Source organism: Cervus canadensis, chromosome X (assembly GCF_019320065.1).
Source record: "Cervus canadensis isolate Bull #8, Minnesota chromosome X, ASM1932006v1, whole genome shotgun sequence".
In the NCBI taxonomy this organism is placed as follows: domain Eukaryota; kingdom Metazoa; phylum Chordata; class Mammalia; order Artiodactyla; family Cervidae; genus Cervus; species Cervus canadensis.
In genome coordinates this window covers 24,368,647-24,396,447 of record NC_057419.1, presented here as the reverse complement: position 1 = coordinate 24,396,447, position 27,801 = coordinate 24,368,647, and the positions used below count along the sequence as shown (strand labels likewise).

At 34.3% G+C, this 27,801-nt stretch overlaps 1 protein-coding gene across 8 annotated transcripts in view; it reads right to left on the bottom strand.

The window, feature by feature from the left end:
• Positions 1-27,801, bottom strand: part of CNKSR2 (connector enhancer of kinase suppressor of Ras 2) — a 269,368-nt gene that overhangs the window by 183,904 nt on the left and 57,663 nt on the right. For all 8 annotated transcript variants that reach the window (XM_043458302.1, XM_043458304.1, XM_043458307.1 and 5 more), the window contains exons 3-4: positions 19,757-19,959; positions 5,877-5,964 (exon numbers count right to left, since the gene is read on the bottom strand). In XM_043458302.1, coding sequence (XP_043314237.1) covers positions 5,877-5,964; positions 19,757-19,959 — 291 coding nt within the window. The remainder of the gene's footprint in view (positions 1-5,876; positions 5,965-19,756; positions 19,960-27,801) is intronic.

Here is a 27,801-nt window from a genome sequence, read left to right as displayed (position 1 = left end):
CTAACAAGTATTATTATCTTATAAACATTTTTAAAGGACAGAAGACCTAATAACTATGCATAAAATTTTTAAAAAATTATGGCACAATAGTAAAAGACTGTTTTCAAAATACTTATGCATATGCATATGCATGAAACAATGGGGCTAAGCCTCAAGTCTTCCAGGACTCATCATTCCCACCCTCTGTCCCTTGCCCCAAGTATTCTAAGTTCCACCAAAGCTGAACCTTCCAAACTCATACTTTTATGACCATTTCTTAACTATATGACAATTTAATCATTTTTTTGTGTTTGAACTGGAAAAAATTTTAGATGGAATAATTTTAGGTTAAGCTGATACCCATCAGAGTAGGCATCATGGCAAGTATTTCAATGCTGAGAAGTGCGTGGGTACCTGTCTCACTTTTCTGTTTCAGGTGCTGACAGTGCTCTAAATATCTGCAGCTTCAGTTCTTTGTGAGAATTCTTTCCATTTAAGATTTTAAAACCAGTTTCCCTTTTTTCTCAAATGTGTTATTATAATCAATCTTATGTGGGAAAGAGGTGCTGGGGGAAGAATCTCTTTTAAAGACTTCAGCTATAACGGTCTAAAACCCATCACAACTGGAAATAAGAAAAACAGATACAGTAAGATTAAATAAATTCTTCCAAACAGAACTTGTTAAAAGAAATGTATCTTTCTCCTCTATTGTTTGCATTACTTAAAATATAAGTAGCTAATATCAAAAGGCACTTTCCACTTACTTCACAGTAACACCCCTTTGTGTTAAGAAGGGAAAAAAAATCTATTTGTGACAGTTTATTTTTAGATATTGATCATCTCATCTTGCTGCAAAGGGAATAAAAATAATTAAAGTTGAGTGAAAAATAATTTGAAGTACAGCATATTTCAAAGCATAACTATCATCATAACTGTTCAGATGAGATTTCTTGAAAGCCTAGTAATAAATGCATGCCCTAGATATTTTTTTTTAATCTACACTTTGCTTATTCAAATTGGCCTCTTTTACTGGCAGCTTAAGTTTAATTCAGTCTTTAGATAGTGCATCGAAGTCCAAGTGAATGCAATGATTACTGTGTATTTAATGGCTGAATGAGACCATTAGATGGACACTGACTGTTTGTAAACTACATAATTTATTTCAAAATATAATAAGTATTCATCTATGCTGTGCTCTTCCATCAAACTTAAGCAGTATTTCGTCAACGTACATAGCATTCTTTTCATATTTTTCTAACTCAAAGACATCACGTAACAGTAGAAGAAGAGTCGATTATTTAAGAGATGATTTATAAACATTCATTTCATGCCTATAATTAAGTTTCCTCTAAAAATATGTTTTGCTAGCATTATATAAAAGCACATGGTGTTTCTGAAGTTTTGTTCACTTTCATTCTAGCATTGGGAAATGGTTATGAGGATCAGTAATTTTATTTTAATTAATGAATAAACTGAGATGCAAAGTGATGGGTGTCTCTGGATATCTCTGGGGTTCTTAATATGAGTAGCAGAGAGAGAACTGCAGCTTTTACACAGGAGGTGAAATAAAAATGAGTAACAATTCAAGCATTTAATTCCAGACTTTTCTGGAAGAGTATAAATGAGCATGTGCTAAACCATATAAGATAACTGGGGCTCAGGTCAATCTATTTTAACAAGTAATAAGCACACATTGTTCCTGTCTTCAAGGAGATAACAATCTAATGGAAGAAAGATAAGTATGATTCACAGCAGAATATAACTGACAAGATATAAAACACATGTAAAGTAAGAGATTTCTATCTTTGCCCACACAACAAAGAATTAGATCTGAGAAGTTAACGAAAAGGACAAAACGTAATCATATAAGATAATCAATGCAGAAAAAAGAACAAAGACCAGACTGGAGACAAAGAAGACAAACAGCAGGGTGGTATATTTAATTTAATCCCAACCACATCAGTAATTATATTAAATATAAATGGTCAAAGTAGGGGGAATATAAACAATTATGAGAAATGGTAAAAACTTCACGAGTGAGGTGGTACTCCCTAGAAGCCTTAAAGGATGGGATATGATTTTGGCAGGCAGAGATAAAAGGATATATGGGGAATGTTCTGAGGCAGCCTCAAAACATAAAAAGATGAAACTACAAGATCTATTTTACCAACAATAACTCATCCACATGAACTAGAGTACAATTAAGATACAAAGGAGAATTAGAGAATAAAATCAAAATTATGTTAGACCCATACTCGGAGTCCTTTGAATTCCAAAGAGAGGAATTTGTAATCAGTTTGGCGATTAGGGGAAAATTGCTGAAAGCGACAGAATCAGAGCAGGGCTTTAGGATGAGTAGTCTGAAAGTGATCCATTCTATACTTGTAAGTAGATTAAATCAGAATGACACAAAGATGTTCTTTATTAAGAAAAATTTACATCTAATATTTCCTTTAAGGTACAACAGAAAAGAGTTTAAGTAGATGAATTATGACATCAAGTCAGGCACATACTGGGATGGGGTAGACAAGGCAAGAACCAAGAACATTCATGTACAGAGAACTTTCTGTTTGGAAACATCTTAAAAGTTATGTGTGGAACACGACATGTGACCGGGAAATGAGGGTGAGATAGAAGTAACAGTGACAAATGTTATGAGCTACCAAACGTTAAAAAAAAATAAATGGGTTATATCAGGGCAAAATGTCCTAAGAAGGTCAAGGCATCCTCTTCAAAACAGAGTGTACAGCGGGTGGAGGGTACAACAAGTCCTTCTATGTCCTCAGTATATCTGGAGTATTTCAATTATTTGGGGATAATTTCAGTAATTCTACACTTGTTCAAGACAAAATGTACTTAAAGATCAAGCTGTAAAAACATCTCTCTCTATTCTACCTGATGTTTCCTGATCCGTAAATAGCAAAACTCAAACCCATTATGCTTTGAAGTAAGCTTCCTAAAGAGAACGTTGAGCCAAGTAGTGTAGCTGGTAAAAGGTCCTGTTCTGAGCATGAACAAGCCTCTGAGGGCAATATCAGAATGGCATATGTTTTCTATGAAGTGGATATCTATAGCAGGTGTTCATACATTCTGGAAATGAAAACTGCATCACTTGTTACTTAGATGGTAGGTTCTTAAAATAGCAGAAGAGGTGGGTTAGTCATATTCTACACAAACTGCACTTCCACCCCTGCACATGCCTCTACAGGAAATTTTAAGTCACTGAAAATCATTTCAGCCATTCTGAATATAACATCTGAAGGTTATCGTGACAAAATTATGTTCTAGAACCTGTGAATTCTAAACATAGAAAACTGTCCATTTTTTACTTTATAGGTAATGTTAAAAGAAACGTAACTTTTTAAAAGATGAGTTTGTTTAAATATAATAACATAGAATTATTTTGATATAGGAAAAAAGTAGGTATGAATGAAATCAGTGAAAATGAATACACCTGATCCTCCTTCAATATTTTCAAGAAAACTTTTCAAAGTTGCCATTTAGAAGAATTGCACTCTGTTTACAAGGCAACAGTGGGCCAGTTACTCAAAAGTTAACCTTAAACTGGCTATCTAGATTCAGATGTTTAAAGGAGATAAAAGAAATTAAAAAACATCCACTTTCTGTCATAATTATGCATGGAAATTACATTATTTTAGAAGATGACATTAGATGGACTGCATTCTCAAAGAACTGACAATGAGTTTCTCATGTATAAAAGTTAAAAAAAATAAACTCTTATTTCTCCCATTTAATTCCACAGTATTTGAATTGTCTTGGGTCTCACGCATAAATGAAAACATTAAGAAATACATATGATTATCACAGATCTTGTCATGTAGCAGACAATAATCATTTGCAAATTACTATATATATATAATTATATACACAAAATGCAAAACAAGGGTTATTTGCATATAAATTACTCCTGAACACATATCCAATATACTAGGAATGATTATCATACAAATACTGTACAGTAGTTACCCTTAAAGCAGAGAAAATTTTTTTTCATAGTAAAAGAGAAGAAACTAATATTCTGCTATCCACATCTCAAGTCTCTGGTCAAGTTTAATGGCTTTTAAAAGTCGCTTTAGAAAACATTTTTTTGAAGCAATGTCACCGATAATACAGAACTACAGGGAAAATTACCCATAGATTATATTACTGCTTTTTCATTCCTATGCCCTAGAACACTGTATGAGAACCAGAATCACCTGGAAAACTACTAAACACTCAGATTCCTGGGCATTCCCCACAGTAAATTTGGGAGTGTGTGCCAAGAATCTGGATTTCTAACAAGTTTCTTTGTGATGATAATGCTACTGGTCCACGAAGCACACTGGACACACTGGACTAGCATAGCTCTAGAAGAGAAGTCAGCAAACTGCGGCCCAGCATTGAATTCAACCCGCTGCATGTTTTCCTAACACAAGTTTTATTGGCGCACAGCTATGCCCATTCATTTCCCAAACACACTGTCTGTGACTGCTTTTGCAGAGTAACAGCAGAATTGAGCAGTTGGATCAAACACTATATAGCCTATATCATAAAGCCTCCAAAACCTTAAACACTATTTGGCCTTTCACAGAAAACATTTGCTAACCCTCACCCTCAAATGCCACTCTCCTCCCTATTATCCAGAAATCTTTGACATTCAGAAATAAAATTTACCGATATCAAATATGAAGACACGTACTGAGACAAGAGTATTTCAAAGCTCATAAAATATTTATCATCTTCATCAATGTCTGTGACTAACAGCAATGAGTTACTTACTTTCTTACTGCTATGACAGAATGATGAATGTCTCTTATATTCCACAATTAAAAGTCACAAACTTAACTCTCTTTTCTATAGACCTGCAGTTTCAGAGAAATGGTGCTAATAAAATCTATATAGTACAACAGAAAGTATACTTGAAACATTAAAATTTGTACTGATAAAATTTCTTATTTAAGAAAATATAGGCAATAGAGGAAATTCTTAATTATCCTTGGTAATAAAGACAGGGAGTAGAAGGATAAGTTAAATCATTAATTTCCTCAATAATCTTCTGTATCATCACATTTTATCCTCTGCTTTACCTATTTCTGCATCACTGGATAGGTTAACAAATAATGATAAAGCAGCAGCAGCACTGTGTTGACATCAGACTTCTATAGAGTGGTGCTTGCTGGCCTTACACCTCTCAGATATGTTTTGCTAGATTTAAACAAATTTTTGCAGGGTATGTACTAGTCAATTCCTTCCTCTACCATTTCTTCATATCTTATGACAGGACATTTGTATAAGCTGCTGCACTCCTGGACACATTTGATTTGGAGGTCCCTGGTTTAAATAATATTCAAAGTAAAAAAACTGGGTCATGTAAATAGATCACTTAAATGGTTAAGTATGATTAAAGGCTATTATGTATATTTATTATGTATACCTATATAAATAAAACTGTAGCTAACTGTATTAGTAAGGAACTAATGGGATCTTAGAGCAAAAGTCTCAGATTGCTATTCAAATGGGGCAATTTAATTTTGTGAAAGCCAATATAGTTTATTCATCCCCACTAAAAGTGTGAGACTAACAGACTTACTTATTATTGATATAATACTGTCTCTAGAGGTTCAGGTTACCTTTAAGTCTACTGATAAATAAAACCCTTGTTTACTGGGCTATTATATGCACAGTTTTCCAATGAATTATGTATTTGATTTCTACTGAACCATTTGTCTTTCAATATTCAGAGAAAAATCCCAAACCAATATTTTATAAACGTTTGCTAAATAAGCAAAACCACTACAATATTGTAAAGTGATTAGCCTCCAATTAAAATAAATTTATATTAAAAAAATAATATGATAGCTAATAAATTAACAGAAGGAAATTCTGCCAGCTAATACCTGTTGCACGATTGTTGTTAATTCCAAGCAGAGCTGTATGACATTATTCCTTGTAACTGAATAGTCTGTGACAGCAGCAAATGGTGATCTATAAAGGGAAAAGGAAAATTGTGATTAATCAGAACAGCTTTCAAAAGGTCCCCAAATACAACAGCATAAAATAAGGTTTTGAATAATGTGAAAGGAATTGTTCTTAAGTTTACATAGTGATAAAAATATTCAGAACATACTTAAGGAAAAAAATTTAAGAGAAATGCTTAGAAGAGAATTAAATACAAGAAACAATGCTTGTTTTCCAACTACTCTCTCTTTTTTTTTTAGTTCTTAATACTTAAAAGTTCTCTGGTACTCACAAAGTCTTCACTACATCTAAAATAAAATAAAAAATGGCATACTTAAGCAAAGACATTTTGGGTTATTTTCAAATGAAGCTAACATTGTTGAGTCCAGTATCTTCTACAAATAGTCACAATCTAGAGCTTGGTCTCATGACAGCTATCACTTACTGAGGACTTACTATATGCCAGTTACTCTTCTAACCACTTTACATGTACCAAATAATTTTCACAACTCTTATAGGCACTATTATTGTTGTTTGCTTAGTCACTAAGTCATGTTCGACTCTTTGGGACCCCATGGACTGTAGCCCACTGGGCTCCTCTGTTCATGGGATTTCCCAGGCAAGAATACTGGAGTGGGTTGCCATTTCCTTTTCCAAGACACTATCATTGACTCATTTCACATTGTTTCATTTTATTGTCTCACTTTACATATGAGACACTTGAGATACAGCAAGCTTAAGTGAAAACTAGTAAGTGGTGGAGCTAGTAATTCAAACAGAGGAAGGCTGACTCCCAGATTCCACACCCCAGAGTTAAACACTAATATACCAACTGCTGTGAGTTTAAGTAGCTTTTCACTTGTACTAAACTAATGCCTTATGTCACTTCACATCCTTTTTCAAACAATTTGGCATACAAATAATACATATTTGTACAAGGTTTATATTTTCAAGAATGTTACAGACAGCAGCAGTCTTCCCAAGCAAGGGTTTTGCCACCAAATGAATTCACAGTGGCTCAGCTGGTAAATAATCTGCCTGCAATGTGGGAGGCCTGGGTTCAATCCTTGGGTTGGGAAGATCCTCTGGAGAAGGGAAAAGCTACCCACTCCAGTATTCTGGCCTGGAGAATTCCATGGACTTTATAGTCCATGGGGTTGCAAAGAGTCGGACACAACTGAGTGACTTTTACTTACATTATTCTTTATCCTCTTGTCTATGAATGCCAAATGGGTTTTTATGGGACCAGAGATTATATGGGAAGCCCAGTTTAAAGAAAACAAGATCACAAAAAGAAAAGATACAGGGGTAAAAATCTAGTCAGATACCTAGAACTTCAGTGCTTCAGATAACTCTTAAGGCAATTTATATAAAACTGCTTCCTGGTTACAATCTGAATGTCTCTCTTACAGAAAAACTCTAGAACTCAAGCACCTCTCATTGTCATAGGGGTCCATATGAGAGGTTCTTTATTAGTTATAGTTTTAAAAAGCATATTTTTCACTTACCTATTTTGGCCATTCTAATAGCTATAGAGGGGTATATCACAGATTTAATTGGTATTTTCCCAAAGTTATATGTATTTTCCCTATGTATTTATTATCTATATTTAAGAGCTATCTAATTTCCCTGATAATATTCCAACTGGTTTAGGTAGTTTGTGTTTTTGAAGGAATTGATTCATATCATCGAAGCTGTCAAATGTATTTATAAAGAGTTATTTGTAGTATTTCTTTGTTATCCTTTTAATTTTGATTGACTTCTCAACATACTGTGTTTCCATTTTCATTCATTTAGTTCTGTGATCATTTTTATTTGCTCCCTTCTGCTGCTTTGGGCTTATTTTCTATTTTAATTCTTTAAAGCATACTTAACATGAGATCTAACCTCTTAAAAATTTAACTGTAAAACACAGTGTGGGGAAATTAAGAAGATGGTGCCAGTCAGTCTCTCTCACCCCATTGCTCCATGTTCTGTAAACAATGGCTATGCCCAGTTATGTAACAGCTGAGATCACTTATAGCATTGCACACACATGTCACAAGTACTCACTTGGTCGCCAGGCTACCTTGTAGAGTACGCCTGTATGAGCTTCACCATGAAAGTCCTGGTGACTGCAGCATTGGGGCTATACAAGGAGTGACACCATGATTATGTTACATGAAGTTATCTTGTGGCTACTCTGTGGCTACATTACGGTTATCTTATGGCTGTTGCTATGGCTACTGTGTGAGGCAGGACAGAGGCTGTGTTATGGCTGTCAGGCCAGCCAGGAGAGAAGAAACGCATCTGCAGTTCCTAGGGCTAGTCTCTTAGTGTATACCTAATCTACCCGAAGTTCAGTGAACACTACAAACAGTGTGAACAGCAAGACAACCGGCGGCACAAACAAGATCAGCTACAGACAGTATTGTTAACTACAGGTACAATGCTCTACACCAGGTATCCAGAACTTTTTCATCTTGCTTGACTGAAACCTTATGCCCATGCTTGTTGATTTTTCTATTTTCTTGAGAAGAGAGCTTAGATAGCGATTTGAGATCTTTTTTTCTCATATAAGCAGTTTTTACAAATTTCATTTTCAGAACTGCTTTAGCTGTGTCCCATAAATACTGCATTATTCTATTGTCATATATAAAAATTGTATTATTATAATTGTATTATAAAATGTATATTATATTGTCACCCTGCTTATTTAACTTTATATGCAGAGCATATCATGAGAAATGCTACAAGCTGGAATCAAGATTGCCGGGAGAAATAATAACCTCAGATATGCAGATGACACCACCCCTATGGCAGAAAGTGAGGAAGAACCAAAGAGCCTCTTGATGAAAGTGAAAGAGGAGAGTGAAAAGGTGGGCTTAAAACTCAACATTCAGAAAACTAAGTTCATGGCATCTGGTCCCATCACTTCATGGCAAATAGATGGGGAAACAGTGGAAACAGTGACAGACTTTATTTTGGGGGGCTCCAAAATCACTGCAGATAGTGATTGCAGCCATGAAATTAAAAGATGCTTGCTCCTTGGAAGAAAAGGTATGACCAACCTAGACAGCATATTAAAAAGCAGAGACATTACTTTACCAACAAAGGTCTGTTTAGTCAAAGCTGTGGTTTTTCCAGTAGTCATATATGGATGTGAGATTTGGACTATAAAGAAAGCTGAACACCGAAGAATTGATGCTTTGGACCTGTGGTGTTGGAGAAGACTCTTGAGAGTCCCTTGGACTGCGAGGAGATCTAACCAATCCACCCTAAAGGAAATCAGTCCTGAATATTCACTGGAAGGACTGAGGCTGAAGCTGAAACTCCAATACTTTGGCCAACTGATGCGAAGAAGTGACTCACTGGAAAAGACCCTGATGCTGGGAAAGATTGAAGGAGGGAGGAGAAGGGGACGACGGAGGATGAGACGGTTGGATGGCATCACCGACTCAATGGACATGAATTTGAGTAAACTCTGGGAGTTGGTGATGAACAGGGAGGCCTGGTGTTCTGCAGTCCATGGGGTTGCAAAGAGTTGGACACAACTGAGTGACTGAACTGAACTGACAAAAATTGTGACATCCTAATTTTCATTCTGTTCAATGTATTTCTTTTTATTTCCCTTGAGATTTCCTCCTTTTATCCATAGATTACTTAGAAGTGCATTGTTTGATTTCTAATTTGACTGCATTATGGTTAAAGAAGACATTCTGATTTAAATTATTTTAAATGTATTGAAGTTTGTTTTATGACACAGATGTGGTGTACCTCCCTGAATGTTCCATGGACACTTGAAAAGAATTTGTATCATACATTTGTTGGATGAAATGCTCTAAAAATGTCAATTATATCTCGTTACCTGGTGGTGTTCAGCTCTTCTAATCGTTATGTTCTGTTTTGAGAGAGGAGATGAAGTATCCAATTGTAACTGTGGATTTATCTATTTCTTCTTTTAGTTCTGACAGTTTTTGCTTCAGGTACTTTGAAATTGTTGCCTGATATTATACAACTTAGCAGTTTGTTTCTTCCTTTTCTTTTTAATGTGGACTATTTTTAATGTCTCAATTTGTTACAATATATCTTCTGTTTTATGTTTTGATTTTTTGGCCCCAAGACATGTGGGAATCTTAGCTCTCTGACCATGGATAGAACCCACACCCCCTGCATTGGAAGGCAAAGTCTTAACCACTGGACTGTCAAGGAAATCCCTGTTTCTTCTTTTTTTTAATTGTTTACTATAGGCTCATCTATTGTACTTTGATGTTTTATTTTTTAATATAAATGTAATATTCATATAGTACACATTAACCCTATACTTTTCGTAACTGTTTGCTACAAGTATTTTTCCAGTTTGTCATCTATCTTAATCATATTTTTCAATATTATATAGTCAAACAGTGCATTTCTTTGCATTTTATTGCATATTTTAAAACAATAAGTATACATCTAGAAATCAGTTTGTCTATATTTTTTCCAGTTTCCTTATGAACCAATGCTTCTCACTTAAATAAATAATATACCTAAAATTACTTTAGTGAACAGGTAGTGCTCCATCATAATTTATTTTAGAAAGGCTTAATCAAGTGCCCCAATTCCATTTATTTAACGACCCTTTCTTTTCCCTGTGAAAGTGAAGTCATGTCCGACTCTTTGTGACTTCATGGACTATACAGTCCATGGAATTCTCCAGGCCAGAATACTGGAGTGGGTAGCCTTTCCCTTCTCCAGGGGTTCTTCCCAACCCAGAGATCGAGGTCTCCCACATCGCAGGCGGATTCTTTACCAGCTGAGCCACAGGGGAAGCCCTCTTTTCCCAGTAGTTTTAACATATTGTTTTCTAAATGATTCTATACACCACAGTCTATTTTGTGCTGTGTTCCACTACTGCTTATTACTATTTCAAAACAGTATACTTTTCCAACAAAATTTACTAAAACATAAGGAGTCATTAAGAATTCAAATAATGTTAATTAGAGGAAAATGTATGCAATTAATTAATCTGTGTTCTCTGTTAAAAAAATTAACCTCTTTAACTGTAAGAAGGATCCAGTTTTAAACAAATCTATACTGATGGAAATTTTCTAAAATGTGTGATTGTAGAAATCATTGCATAGCTATAACTAAATTTATTAAAACTCATTAAACTTTTTAAAGGGGATAAATTTTATAGAATGTAAATTAGGCCTCAATAAAACTATTTTTTAATGATATAAGATATAAGTACTTCTAGGAAAACATCATTTTTAAAAACTATCCCAGGACCATTTTTGCTGCACTGAAGCATAAAAATTGGCATTTTAATTAAGAATTCAAAGTGCTTCTGGCATGATTAGAAAGAGCTTGGGTTCCTAGTTTTGCAAAGGTCAAAGACTGTTAATAAAATCTAAAACTTCATTCAGAAGTGATGAAGTACAGCATGATTTTCCCTATAAATTCTTTAAAAAAAATACACATTTGATCTTTAAAATGTACTAAAAGAAAAATCTATTTTATAACTGAATGTCTGTAGCAAACTGAATTCTAAGGCGTGTTTTCCACTTTCCTGAATATTCATATTTCAAGTAGGACCCGTTTCTCACTCAAGATTAAGTGTTCAAAAAAAATGGAAAAAGTATCTAAACATATAGCAAGGAAAACATAAATTTTATGTTGTAGTGAATCCCCCTAAAGTTTTCATTTTAAAGGTAAATCACATATAACCATACTGACAACCATTCTTAGCTAGCAGATATTAATATTTGGTATTATGATCTTGGCTATACACATACATAAATAAAAGAAGGCTGACAGGTTCCAATTTTCGTGAGTTACCAACGATGAACACTCAATCATGACTTAACAAGATAAAGAAATGTATCATTACAGAATAGCTGAACACGATCAGTTTGAAAACAAAATTAAGAGAGGAATTTGTTTCTCAGTCTCAAGAAACCCCAAGTTAGAGCTCAGGCTACTTAGGAAAAAATACGTGGCTGACTTAAAGGAAATTAAATTCATGGCATGAAAACTTTTCGATGCCAAAAGTTAAAAGTTTTTTTAAAAAGATAAAATCCTTGGCTCATTAATAAATGGCCATTACAGGAACTATCCTACTTAGATCTTAAAATATGCAACTATTCTCAAATCTTATGGATAACATAATGCTTATACTTCTTTCTAACAAAAAAGTTACTGATACTATAAAAAACTTATTTGTTGTACATTCGTTTCAAACAAAAGCATTTATGGAAAGATTATTAATGGTTCAGAAATCCTAAACAAATTAGAAGCTAATAAGAAACGCTATGAGTTAATCAGGAGATCTGAAAGGCCTTAGTATTTCTCAGGTTGACACTGCTGAGCCTGAGGGGCGGTCTGTGAATAGCAGCCTTGCTAACATCACTGCTCATTTCTGCAACAAGAGGTGCCAAGTGGGAGCAGTGCGCAAACAAGAGGAAATAAGACCAAACAACAAGCATCTGGTAGTGTCTGGGGTAGGTTTCTCTGCCTCTATAATTTTTCCCTGGTATAGAAACAATTTTTGTCCTATAATTCCTTATCATGAAAGAACAATTAGTTCAACCACTTTCTTAGATAAAGGAAAAGATTTCAAAGAATACATTTCTTTTCTTAGCATCCCAACCTTTATGCCTTAAACAGTTAAAAGGTTTTCAATGATTAAAGATCTCTCATTGATCCCTTCAAAAAAGAATGGTCCTAAAATGTAGAAACAATTAAAAACAGGTATTAATGCTAAAAATGAGAGAAAAGAATAAACTTTCACTATAAATAGTAAAATAAACTTTTTCTATAAGTAATACTTTTGAACATTTTTTGAAGGTTATGGCACAACATGGAACATTAATTGATCTGTAAATCTCAAAGTATAGATTCATTTTGGCAAAGCCATATAAAACTGCAAGAAAGATGAGGTGTGAAAAATAGCAGGATGTAGGTTAAAAATAGACGAGTAAACCATGAATTGAAAATAAACAATAAAGATACTAACCAACTGTGATTCCTATCTGAGGCTTTTCCTCTGAGAAAGTCTGTTGTTTCATTCATCAATATTTAAAATAAGAAGAACAGAAAAGGATTTTTTTAGCCTTAGATTTTATTTAAAAAATGTTAGGAGCTGGTTTTTTAAAATAAGTGTTGTTTATTTCAAACATTTTAAATATTATTTAAATAGAAGCTTCACTGAAATTGTGGGTTTTATGATTTGCAAACATTTCCCCTAGCATTCTAATGCTTTTGCCTTAAAGATTCAGAAGGCTTTCAGAGATATTAAAATATATCTCATTGATGTCTTCAAAGTAGAATGAGAAATAAACTTTCTAGAAATAAAATTCTACATAGCAATTTGAAGTGTCAAGGCCAGAAACAGAAAAGTGGTATTCTTGTTTAGCATCTGAAGAGAAACACCCAAGTACAAATATATGTTTATATATGCTGCATTCCAAAGAATTACTTCTTCAAAATTCTGAATAATCAGTCCACATTCAAAAGGAAATGTAGTATAACAAAGGAACAAGATGAATGTGAAACAAGGAGGGCTTTTGTATTACAACAAACACAGATTCAAATGATAATTTTCACACTAGTGAATAACTTTAGGCAAGTTACTTCATGTTCCATATGTAAAATGGTGATAATGGTACCTGTTCTGTGAGAACTCAATGAGTCAATACATGCAAAGCATCTAGTTCAGTACGGAACTAAATTAAAGATTTTTTCCTATCTTTTCTTTTCCTTTCTTCTCCTTCAAGTGACATAAAGTAAAAATTGCAATAAAGTCATCATATTGCTGTGCATGAAAGTTCCCCTAAAATGTAAAACAGGTATAATGTCAAAAGTCAAATTTTAAAAATTAAGCCAGCTGCTTAGCATCAAAATAACCATACTCAACTAACAGAATTTATTTTTCAACCAGAGCATTATATATATCAGAGGAATAAACCAAGTTTAAAGTCCAATGCTTGGCAATATTTGATTGCAGTGACCATTTCAAACCCTCCAAATTAATCTACGATGACAAGTCAATATAATTTCTATGGAACTTTTATAATTAAGTACTTAAGCTCTAAATTCTTCAAAATAAAAATAAAAAAGACAAGATACATTCTTACCTTATATAAAGAAAGCACAAAAACAGATCAGTTTGGGTCTAGAATTTAATATGAACTAAATTTAATCAGAGAAGAGATAGAGAGTTAAATCATGATTTTACAAATCACTAACAAATTTTGTTAGTATTTTGTTCTTTCAAATTATGTAAAGGGAAATAAAATGAATATATTTCTCATATCACTTTGGTGAACAAGGTCAATGATTTACAGAATATTAGTGCTTAAAAGAGAACTTCAAATTCTCCAGATCTTACATCCTTATTCTAAAAAGAAAAACAGAGGTTAAGGTTCAATATTACCCAGGGCCAGAAGCAGAACTGAAACTTATCTCTTTCTTATTAGCCCCTTGGTCTTTTATACTATTTCATGATGAGTTCTGGCAGGGATTCACAACAGCAGTCATGGAGAACACTGCTCTTTTGGCTTTTCTAGCGTTGATTAATGTGTCTAACTTCCGGTGTAGTTTGTAGGATACATTGAAACAAGAGGACGTGTGGAGTGCTGTCTTGTGCTCTAGCTGCTACCTAGAAGATATTTTTTCTTTGAAAGGAATAAAAATATAACCTAAATACACATCTGTTAACAATCTCTAATAAAAGTCAGGAAAACTTTCCTGGGCTACTTGTCAGGAAAACAAACAGTGTAAACATTTTACCTGGCACAGTTACAGATAAAATCCTATTATATTTATATTTGACTTTGGGACCTTTCGAAATTTATATTGGGCTTCCCTGGTGGCTCAGATGATACAGAATCTACCTACAATGCGGGAGACCTGGGTTCAATCCCTGGATTGGGAAGATCCCATGAAGAAGGGAAATGCTATCCAATCCAGTGTTCTTGCCTGGAGAATTCCATAGACAGAAGAGCCTGGTAGGCTATTATCCATGGGGTCGCAAAGAGCTGGACGTGACTGAGCGACTTTCACTTTACACTTTACTTTCATGGCAGTGGAAGAAGCAAAGTCAAATTCCCAAATACAGAAGTTGTTTAGTTGCTTAGAAGAAGTTGTTTAGTTGCTATATCATGTCTGACTCTTTTGTGACCCCATGGACTATAGCCCACCAGGCTCCTCTATCCACAGGATTTCCCAGGCAAGAATACTGGAGTGGGTTGCCATTTCCTTCCAGCACTCATCATTTGCCTTTCCTCCTTGCCAACACCTCTAAAAGATATGAGTCTACGAAAAGGTGAAGTCTGATATTATGCAAAAGTATCCTGAACTACTAACCATTTCGCAGAAAAATTTCTTCAGAGTTATCACTTACATTTAACTCACAATCAACCCATGAATTCCAGCTTTCATTAATTCTAAATAAAAAGACGAAACTGTTGCTTGTGAGATTATATATATCCTGATTCCCTAATTTACCACATACTTTCAGGTGTGTGAATACCTAATACTAGGCAGTCTTACCCTGCCTAAACTGTCAGCAGCATTTGACCTTATTGACCACTTCACTTTTTCCCTAAAACTCTTTATTCCCATCTTAAATGTTCTCACCACATATACGAAAAAGGTAATTATGTGAGCTTATAAATTATATTAACTAATCTTATTGTGGTAAGCATTTTGCAACATCTATATGTATCAAATCATCACACTGTACAGCCTAAACTTACACAATGTTATACATCTCTTGTATTTCAATAAAGTTAGAAAAAATACAAAAATATCAACACTCCCTCCCCCCAAATATACCAAAAAAACTCTTTCCTCCTTTTGCTCCCATGACACCATTCTCAACAAATTCTAGCCTATGGAGTCTCTGATTATGCCTTCTTATTTTTTCCCCATAAGCTGAACTTCTAATCATCCTTCAATTGGTGGTGGTCTGCAGCAGTCATTCCTTATCTCAGTTCGCTTCGTTCACTCAAAAAAATTAATTGAGTACCTACTATAGGCCAAAACTCTTCCAGATAACTGTGACTGCAGTGAACAAAGCAGATGAAAATCCCTGCTCTCTTGAAGTATACATCATGTATAGAGTTCTCAAATAAAAACAAGACTAACACATAAGCAAATTATATAGCGTGTTAGAAGGGTTTCAGTGTTATGGAAAACAAATAGAACAGAAAAAGGAATTCATTCTAAAAATCTTACACCACCATATTAATATATTCAGGACTTTAACTACTATCCACATTTTAATGATTCCCAAATCTCTATCCACCATGTATCTTTTTTGAGCAGCAATATTCTAAAGAACTTTTCACAATCATCGCCAACACTCAACCCTTGTCCTCCACCATAACTCGTTCTTCCTATTTTGATAATGGTTTCACCATCCACTGGATGAGCCAAGTCAGATACCTTTATTCACCCTAGATGTCTCCCTTTTCCTTAGTCTCTATATCTATCTGTAATATTCTTCTATGCCCACTCCTGCTTCTCTAATTAAATATCTCAGTCAATAGCAGTGCAGAGAATCAACTCTGTGGTCAGATGCCTGGAATGAATCCTGGCTCCACCACTTACTTCCTATTTGGTTTTGAGCTTAACTTCTGCCTCTGAATGTCATATTTTTCCTATCCGCAAAATGAAGACAACTCTCCTAGGTTTGCTTTAAGTGAATGTGGCTGGTAGCATCAGAATCACCAATAGTAGCAGTAGCATGATTAGAGTTGGCACTCCATATTGGCAAGTTCCATATCCATGGGTGCAGCCAAATTTGATTCAAAATATTTGGGAAAAAAAGACTGCAGAGAGCTCAAAAGAGTAAAATTTGAGTTTGTTGCACAAGGCCAATTATGTACATAGCATGTATTAGGTATTATAAGTAATCTACCAATGATTTAAAACATAAAGGAGGATGTGCATAGGTTATATACAAATACTATGTCATTTTCTATAAGGGACGGAGAATCCTCAAATTTTGATATCTGAGGGGTCCTGGAACTAACCCCTGGGAGGTAACAAGGGAAAAATACTCCTAAAACAACCTCTTAACTGGTTTCCCTTCTTTTAGCCTTATTCTTCACCTAATATTTCCCAACACTATAGCACAAGTCATTGTCCAAATTCACAGGTCTGAAAACAACAGTGATCCTAAGCAGCTCCCCATATGCCTTCAGCATAAAGACCAAATGCCTTAAAATGACAAAGAATTATTTTTGTTGCTCTTCTTTCCTTTTTAAAACTTAATCTGTTAAAGCATAATCATTATAGGCATGCCACCCTGGAGCTGAACTTTCCTCAGAAAAATCTTCAAAATATAAACTTCAGTTTCTTTTTTCAGTTTATAGTCTAGTCAGAAGATTTTTAAGGTTATCACAAAGTTGTCTCTTTGTTTCTTCAAAGTATATATTTCATTTTTATGGCCAAAATGTTAAATGGCCTTTGATTTAATTATCACTGTAGTATGATATAATTCAAAATAAGCATTATGAGAACCTTTGCAGCAATGGAAGCCTAACAGATGAATTAAAATATTTCATTCAGGCTTTTTCTCACATTTTCTTTTCCTATGAAACAACAAAAGACCACTGATTGACTGTATAAATTACTATGTATGTGTGTGTATGCTCATGTTTGCAGATAAACTAGCATTTATTAAGGATGTGGTCTTAGATAATACAAATAATGCAACCGTAATAAATTATATAATACAATGAAATCTCAGAAATTATTATATAACGTTCTAGAAGTCATTATGTGACTTTATAAACATTACCTGCCATTAAGAGGTAAACACATTCTCTAATCATTCTATTTATTCATTTCATAAGTACTAGTGTAAAAAAGAAAATAATGAAATTTACCAAATAAAATATAAAAGCTGAGCAAATTTATAATATAGGATAGGTGATATAAGATATAACTAAAAATCAAATATATTTTCTATAAGTTTCCCAATTACTGAGAAGCTTCTTGAAACAAGTATATTACATTACTTAAAGATAAGCTATAGTTTAAATATATTTACTTATTGACCATTATACAACTTGTAGAATTTATGTTTAAATGACAATTCATACAATTGATAAATGTGGGTTAAACAATTTTAAGGATTTAATGGTGTCATAAGAGAAATATGCTGTCTACCAATTAATTATCAAAAAAGCTAATGATATACAGCCTACTGTTCAGATCTGGATTTAGTATTATCATGTTATATGTTTGGAGAAGGGAATGGCAACCCACTCCAATATTCTTGCCTAGAGAACTCCATGCACAGAGAAGTCTGGTGGGCTCCAGTCCATGGGGCTGCAAAGAGTCAGACACGACTAAGCGACTAACACTTTCAACTTTGTTATACGTTATTAGTAATATATATATAAATTTAGACAATACAGAAATAAGTAAAATTATCTTAACTTTTACCTTAGACATATAAATACTTTATTTTTAATATAAAGTATTATATTTTTAAAAAAGGAAAAAATATAATACAGTTGAACTTCAAACAATAAGAGGGTTAGGAGTCCCAACCCTGCACAGTTGAAAATTCATGTGTAACTTTATACTCAGCCCATGTTCGCAGACTCATTCAATGGACGATTATGACGTGCAGTAATGTAATGCTTATTGACTGAAACAAACAAACAAACAACTATATATAAGTAGACCCATGCACTCCAAACCCATGCTATTCAAGGGTCACTGTGTATATATGTACATACACATATGTGCATGCGTGGTCAGTCACTAAGTCGTGTCTGACTCTTCGTGACCCCATGGACTGTAGCTAGCTAGGCTCCTCTGTCTGTGGAATTTTCCAGGCAAGAACACTCTTTAAGGGATCTTCCCAAACCCAGGATCAAACCCACGTGTCTTGTGTCTCCTGCATTGGCAGGTGGATCCTTTACCACTGAGCCACCAGGGAAGCTCATATATATCTGTACATGTATGAAAATCCGACTGACATTTATTCAAGAAAAAATTCTAGTAAACTTCTATATATCAGAGTTTCTCAGACAAAATATTTTTTTGATTATTTAACCATTATAACATAGTACACATCTTGGTGGACCATAGTCCATGGGGTCACTCAGAGTTTGACACAACTGAGCAACGAACATTCTTATGTCCCTCACAAAAAATTTTCAAAAATGAAAACTTTAGTTTTAATACTTGTAATGTTTCACCATTAAAATGTTTAATCACATATACAATTTTAAACTAACCTTTTTCATTTTATATTATGAAAACTTTTATGTTATTTTATGTGTTCAAAACAGATGAAATTAACTAAACTAGCAAAAAAAGGACCAAAACTATATCTGTAATACCCAAAATTGACTGTGCAATGTGAATAATAATATAGAATGAATAAAGCAAATGTAGAGACATACAATGCAGGCTATGAAAATTTCAATGTCTAATTACCCGTTTAAAAACAATAAATAGAATCCTGATGTTTGCTTCTTTAAATATGACCAATGAATGAAAAGCACATAGAAAATCAGGAGACAAAGCAAGACAGTATTACAAATCTTGTTGTGACAGCCAAAAATGATTTTGCTTATAAAGCAGCAAATGTATTTTAAAACTGTCAGGAACTAATGACTGATTAGCTATTCAGTTGAATATAAAAATTTGCAAATAATTAGAATCACAATGCCTATATTGTGGTAAATCATAATTAGACATTTTTTACTTAATATTCCTCTACTTATCAATTTATCAATCAACAATCTTTTCACAAGAAAAAAATGAAATAATGTTATATTCAAACTGATGTCTGAAGAGGATAACTTATGAAACATGTAAAAGATTTTACCTGTCCAACCAAGCAAGCAGACTCTTGGCTGCTCCAATCAGATCCACAACTGAAGTCAGAAAGTCATTTGGCAATTTTCGACTGGTTCTCCCATCATAATGGCCACTCCTTCTCCTCCCTGTTATAAAGTTCTGTAGATTTTTGGCAGATGCATTCAACTTGTGAGAAAGAGTTTTTAGATTTTCTGTTTCCAAGCCATAATTCTGAATTATAAAAAGAGAGAAAACAAATATACTTAAAATCAATATTTCATTCAGTCAACATTTACTGAGTACTTTACTGTATGTACAGGCACTGGAACAAGTATTAAGAGTTAAACATGAATAAGATAGGATTCCCGGCCTACCAGAATTCATAGTCAAATGAGGATTTGGGGAAACATCAGATAAACAAATTACAATGTATAAGTACTAACATGAACATGGAGAGATGGGCACTGTATCTTGGAACTAAGGCACCCAAGACAGAAAAATTATAAGGACTCATAAGCAGTTTCTTTTATAAGCAAACCTAAGTTCATTTACTTGTGAAATTCATTATTATTAACAATTATTTTTGCTTATCTATTCTATTAGCATACGTATAGTCATGAAAGTAGGCACTAGGAAAAATTCTGTTTCCCCAAAATGAGCAAAGTAAGTACAACCCAACAATAAAATACATCATATACAATATACCTTTCCTTCTGTGTCCTCTTCATAATGACTCACGTAAGAAGTTTCTTTTATGATATGGTATACATAGTAAACCTCTGCATCCTCAGGGGAACCAATACACTTTCTCCTTTTTATAATACAAAATTTAAAACTAAACTTTTAATTTTGTCATGGTTGCATTAGCTCAGTCAAGTGTGAATCACATCTAAAGAAATCATACTTTTTTGTAAGTATAATTGTTCTTCTTTTCCTTGGTCTCAGTTTTCAATTTCTAGTAATATACAGGGCATGTGTGCTAAGTCACTTCAGTCGTGTCTCTTTGCGACCCTATGGACTGTAGCCTGCCAGGCTCCTCTGTCCGTGGGATTCTCCAGGCAAGAGTACTGGAGTGAGTTGCCATGCCCTCTTCCAGGGAATTTTCCCAACCCAGGTATCAAACCAGCATCTCCTCTGTCTCCTGCATTGTCAGGCGGGTTCTTTACCACTAGCGCCACCTGGGGAACCCACAGTAATATACAGTATCTCACCCTAAATGTTTCATCTATAAATTATTCCAAGAAGGATTTCTATGAATAAATACAAATAATTTTTTTAAGCCATATTCAATAGGGACATATTGTAGGATCCTCTCAGATATACTTCAGTGAAAGATTTCCCAAGTTACAACTAAATTTTAAAACAGGTAATTGTGAGTTGTAAAACACTTCTAAGAAAGGCCAGTTAACCTGATCAGAGGATGACCTTGATCAAACTACTTGGCAACATGTACATTATTTTCATGTGTAAAATTAAAAGTATTATTAACTTACAGAAAATCATGAAAGTTGAAGAATGTTAGATAGTCTCTGAGGCCCAAACAAATTCTAACTTTGATTTAGCCTTTCCTTTTACAGTTAAGTAAAGTGAGGGAGACTTTTTGATTTGCTTTAAAGAGCTCAGAGCTTAGAGCGGACAGAAATCAGAATGGGACTATAAGTTACCAGGCCACCTATGAGAGAATACCTTAATACCCACTCCTTTGCACCACTAATCTGTTCCTGTTCAAGCAGGGTAGGAGAAACAAACAAAGCAAAATGAAGAAAGTAACAGGGAAAATGAAAAAGGGAAGCAAATGTAACAACAGATTTAGGTCTATTATCAAGTCAACAATTATTGCGTACCTAAGTTTATATGAAATTTAGGTTTATTTTTTCCTATGGTAATTTAAGGAAAGAAATAAAAAAGGAGGGAGTAGAGGAGAGGATTTGGATTCATAAACATTAATACCAACTTATGTATGTTACCACTAAAGATTTAATAATGATAAAAATCTGACTGTTCTTTGCAGAAAATTTACAGTTTTACTAAAAGAACAGTTTTAGAGCCATAGATTAAAAAAACCACACACACAGTATATTATATATTCACTGCTAAATTTGAACTGCAATAGTCTTGTCAACTTAAAAGGTTTGGTTTACACAAATAAAACAACATTCTATTCAAAGTCTATTGCATCTGAGCATGAATTATTTGTGAGACATTTAGGAGATTTTATCTAGCATGTCTGTATGCTATGAAGAAAATCCTCTTAGAAGAGATACTCTAATGACTAGATTAAAAATTACATCAACTAAACTTAAAATGAAACTTTTGAAGTACTTGAAAGTATTTTCAGAAGTTTTTCTCTGTGTTAAAGCATTTTCCCTGAAGTACAACAGTGTCTGCTTTTTTCATTTCTGTATATTAATCATTTTAATGAGAAAATATTTGCATTTTCTCAGAGAAGCTCAAATTTAAGTAGTTTACTAATGAGGAACCTAATCAATCTGGTAACATAACTTGAACTCTATAGCCATTAGTGCCCACAAAAGATCCATTTAAACTATCTTCTTATATATAATCACCTCAAATATTTTATTAGAAATGATAAAAATGATTTTAAAAGAATGCAGATTCTCTCATAAATAAAAATCTGAAGGCAAAGTAAAAATACTTCGAAGCTTCAAACTTTTAGATAGTATTACATTAAAAAAAATACAGCTTAAGAATTAAGATAATCGAAAAATCTTCTGGACAAAATCTGGTAAGATACAGAGGTCTTCTAACTTGGAAGCCTACTAAAGAAATACCTTATATGAAGGAAATTCAGGTAAAAAATGTGGGCAACAGAGTAACCCAGTAGCGAGAATAGACAAAAGATGCATAGTAGAAGATGGAGAAGGAAATTCTTAAAACTTATTCTAGTTAACAAATAAAACTAGTTGAACTATTACTAGTTAAACCAGTAATTCAAAAGCATTTAAGAAATTCTAGAGGACTATAAAAGTAGTTTAGCAGCTTATCTGTATGTAACACTGCCTATGTGATACTATTTTAATAAAAGAGGTGGGTTAGTTGATCCTGCAAGTCAATTTTTATCATCACAGAACTCAATTCTAAGTAGCTCAAAATCAATTATTGACAACACAGATACCACTTTGCCTTTTTCTTCATGAAAATGGATGGTTTGTTCTAACTCACTAAGTCACCAGTAAATCACATTCCCCAGCCTACCATGTAAAGAAGCAACAAGTAAATGAACCACCTCTTTGTTTTGGCCAAAGGTATGCAGGTGAGAATTACTGTCCTGACTTTTTAAAACTGCAGGTTTACTCACTGCAGGCTTGCTTTTACTGGATACTCATGGGACAACTAGGCATTACTATTGGTATAGAAAGGACTGAAATCAATTAAACAAAAGCTTGGACGTGAAATGTACTTTGCTATTTTCTTTATCCTATGTTACCTATGTGGCCAACAACATTCATGCCAGGAATCAGGTGTGACTCCACAAGGATGCAACATAGCCAGTCTAGTCTTAAGGAATTGGTGCTAAGTTTCTACTGTATTCTGAACTATATGCATGGAGAAGCATATGAAAGAAAGAAACAACATTTTAGAAAGTCAAATTGGCTATACCCTCATTAGTGGCAAATTCTCACTACACACTTAACTGAAAATATTAGTACAATGCATTTTACAATGTCAATGCTATTTTCTTCAGAGCTCTTAATCTGAATGCATCATGTAACATGTGCTTAGGTTTTATAATACTTTATAAATACAAGTGAGTCCTAAAAGGATTGCTTTAACAAATATTTTCAAAAATAAATTATTTTGAGATGAACGAACCAAGCAATTATGCTGCAAAGAAACAAATCCTAGCAAGTGACATCAAATTTTTCATGTAAAATACCTATTACATGAAAAGTACATGAAGAATGAAATGAAAACTGTTCTTTTCCTGTCATAGATGATTCACTTGTACTTCTCAATAAAAGTTGTATTGTCAGAACATAAACTGAGGACTATACATTAAACTATATGTATGCTTTCTTATTTTAGTTAACACAAGGTGCTCTCTATTGAAGCACACCAAATGATAGCATAACAGCTCGAAAGAGTGAATATATCTCCGAATCATGAAAGCTTCTTTCTTTCTAAGTTAACATTGTACAAACAGTATATAGATGGAGCTTAATAAATCTATGTTGCAGAAATGAGCAAGTTACTGAATATACTTTTGATTTCATTAGCTTCCATGACATTATTTCCCATCAGGACTAATTTTAAAACAAGGCAGAAAAATATTCCATTTCTTAAATGAAACAATAAAATTTGGTAACTTCTCTGTGTCTTCCTTATATTTCAGAGTCAGGGACTGTATTGGCAAGAGAAAAAAAATATACAGTTCTCTGGAGAAAGGCAGAGAACTTCATTCAGTAAGATAGCATTCATTTAATATCCTCTATGTGTTAAGCACTAGGCAGAGTGCACACTGGGGACCGAAAAACCAAAGCAAAGATTTATAATGTGATCCAAAGTGCAAGGCGCCGTTCTTCCCATCACTTCCCACTCTTCAGCAGCTAAATCAAAACTCTTCCTTTTCTCTGAACACCCCAAACTCTTTCACAATTCTGTCTTTACACATAATTTTCTGCCTAGATAACTTTGCTCCAACTTTTTTATCTGGCAAACACCTACTTATCCTACAAGTCCCAATACATTTCCTGGATCCCTCAGTAGTGTTTATCATCTCCTTCTGCTTTCCCCTGGAATTTTTTGTTTTTAATCTATATTATCTTTTAATTACTCTTGTACTTTTTATTGGACTATAGGCATTTTAAGAGCACAGACTATGCCTTTTTCATCTTTGTATTCCCTGTGGTAGCACTGTATCAGCATGAATATATAATTGTTAAAAGAAGACATAAATACAATAGATGTAGGAAAAAGTAGAAGAGTCAGTAGAGACATTACAGATTTGAAGAGACAAAACATAGCTTCCCATTCCAAACAGCACAACTGCTGTTGCAATCAACTCAGCTTGCTGGGGAGGGCTCTCACCTTCTGATTTTATAATGGCATGGAGAAATAAATCAGGATTCATTGCTCAAATATTTGCTTTATATTTACTGGAAAACATCTACTGCATAAAGTGTAAGCTATGTCCACTTTAAAGCTGCTGATGTATAGCCATTAGCAAGCAGTGAAAATGAAGTTTAACATTTGACCTCTTTGAGGAAGAAACACAGAAAGAATGAATTTAATGTTTTTATTTTTTTTCCCAAGAAAATGATGCAACACTAGAGTGATTAAACCCAGAACTGCATGGCAGTGGTTTATATCTCTGATACCACCATTTTAAGTTAAGTCGAGGTCAGCACAGTTTATCATGGGCCAAACTCCAAAGTCTATAGGTTTAGAAGATCTGAAGGTAGTACCATAATTACCAATCTCATTCTCTTATTCAAAGTGGCAGAGTGGAGCTCAGCATGTGAGTGGTTCATTTATGAGAAGACCTGCTTATGACGCATTCACTCTAGATTTCAAGCTCTAACATGCTCAACTTTACTGTTATAGATAGGGGACTGCTAGGTCAGATTCCCGTCTCTGAGTCACTTAGATGATACCTTTATGACCATTCTGACTCAGATATGGAAACCAATATGCAAAAACACTGTGGACTTACCTTACCCTGAGTACTAGCTTTTATTTTAGGCATGATTTCTGTGGTCTGATTTAGGTAAGGGAGAGTGCAAGTGTGTGTTCTGGTCTGAATTAATTTTCTTATCTCAGGAATAAGGAAACAAGAGGATCTCTAAATTATCACATGAAAAATACATCAAGTCTCTTTCATCACCACTTTCAAAAAAATGCTTATTCAGCATTTACTATTGCCAGGCATTTGTGCTACATATTAGGTGTTCAATAAGCAATGTCACTTTTCCCATATAGCTTATAGTCTAGCAGAAGAAACAGATACTAAACTAAAAAAAAACCAAACATACATATAAATATGTAATTACAAAATGAGATGAGGATTAAGAAAGAGACGAACAGTGAGGGGATGATTTTAGACATGGTCAGGGTGAGGGAGTAAGTGATCAGGGAATGTCTCTGACGAAAGGACAATTAATGTCAAGACTGAAATGTGTAAGTGGGAGGTACTATTCAACCAATCTGGTTTTAGATTCTTTAAAAAATATTTTCAGTCAATTCTTTTTTCTTTGCTTATTCTATTGGCTTTTTGTGAAATTTGATGATATCATTAATGTTATTTAATGCAAATAAGAGTTCCCATTGCTCTTTTTTTTTTTTCCATTTATTTTTATTAGGTGGAGGCTAATTACTTTACAATCTTGTAGTGGTTTTTGCCATACATTGACATGAATCAGCCATGGATTTACATGTGTTCCCCATCCTGAACCCCCCTCCCACCTCCCTCGCCATCCCATCCCTCTGGGTCATCCCAGTGCACCAGCCCCGAGAGACCCATTGCTTTTGTGACCACTCTTTCATAGTTGTCTTCATACTTCTCTGACCACTCCTCTGCAGCCTTCCCGCCCCTCCCCTCCTTCCTTCCCAGCTGGAGTGTCAAGGTTTTGAAGTCTATAAACCCTCCCTGAATGATCTCTCTCTCTCTCTCTATGGGTTCAATCCCTACATCCTTGAGACTCCCAAATCTGTCTTCAGTCACTTCTCAGCTCCAAATTCATAAATTGTCTGATGGAGTTTCTCTTTCTGGATAAGCCAGAGATGCCTCAAATTCAACAAATATAAAACTCAATTTATATTCCCACCTAAATCTATTTTTGCTGCTATTGCCTATCTTCATTATTGTAAAATCTTCTACTCTATCTCTGCAGCTAAAAGGATGGAATCTTTCTCAGCTTCTTTTATGTCACTCACTCCTCCTATTTACCAGTATACTCTATTCCTGTTGCACATCCGTGGTTCAAGCCATACTCAAGCCTAAGTGGATTATTTTAAACATTTCCTAATTGTTTCCCCATCTTCAGTCCAGTCCAGTCCACCCTCTTCACTACCATCAGTTAGCTTTTTAAAGCAAGTATTTGATCATTCTTGCATGGTTCTCTAGTGCCCAGACTAAGAACTACAAATCTCTTACCAGGATATTAAGGTACTCTACAGTCTGATTTATCTTTTAAAGTCTAATTTTATGCCACTGCTTTCTGCTTATTTTTGGTGGGAAAATAGCTTACCATTTTTCATACATACCAGGCATGCTCTTTATTCTGTGTGCCTCTGTATGTGTTGTTTTATCTACCTGGAAATTATTTCCCTCTGTTTCTCTATCTCTTAAACACAAGCTCATATTCCAGTAAGCTGTTAAAGATGACATCTTTTGCAATATGAACCCATTTATCTTAGTCAAAATTTCTGTGTCCCCTAATACTTAGCTCGTGCGTTGATTTTAGTAATTTTATTATATTATGCTTATTTGTATGTCACTCTCCCTACTAGACTTTTCAAGATGGCCGGAACTAGATCTTACATTTGACACATACAGTGCTGAGTATATGGATGCTTGAATCAAGTTTAATTATCTACACATTTATTATTAATTATCATCTTAATAATAGCAACAACTTATTGAATGTCTACTGGGTGCCAGGCAGTGAATTAGGAACTATTCAAACACTATCTCATTTTCACACCACCACCAAGAGGTAGTTGATATTGTGCTAAGTTGCTTCAGTCATGTCCGACTCTATGTGATCTCATGGACAGTATGTAGCCCGCCAGGCTCCTCTGTCCATGGGACTCTCCAGGCAAGAATACTGGAGTGGTTTGCCATGCCCTCCTCCAGGGGATCTACCAGACTCAGGGATCAAACCTGAGTCTCTTACATCTCCTGCATTGGCAGGGAGGTTCTTTATCACTAACACCACCTAGGAAGCCCATAAAGTATTAGTTGCTCAGTCGTGTCTAACTCTTTGCAGCCCCATGGACTGTAGCACACCAGGCTCCTTTGTCCATGGAATTCTCAAGGCAAGAACACTGGAATGGGTAGCTATTCCCTTCTCTAGGGGATCTTCCCAACTCAGGGTTACAATCCAGGTCACC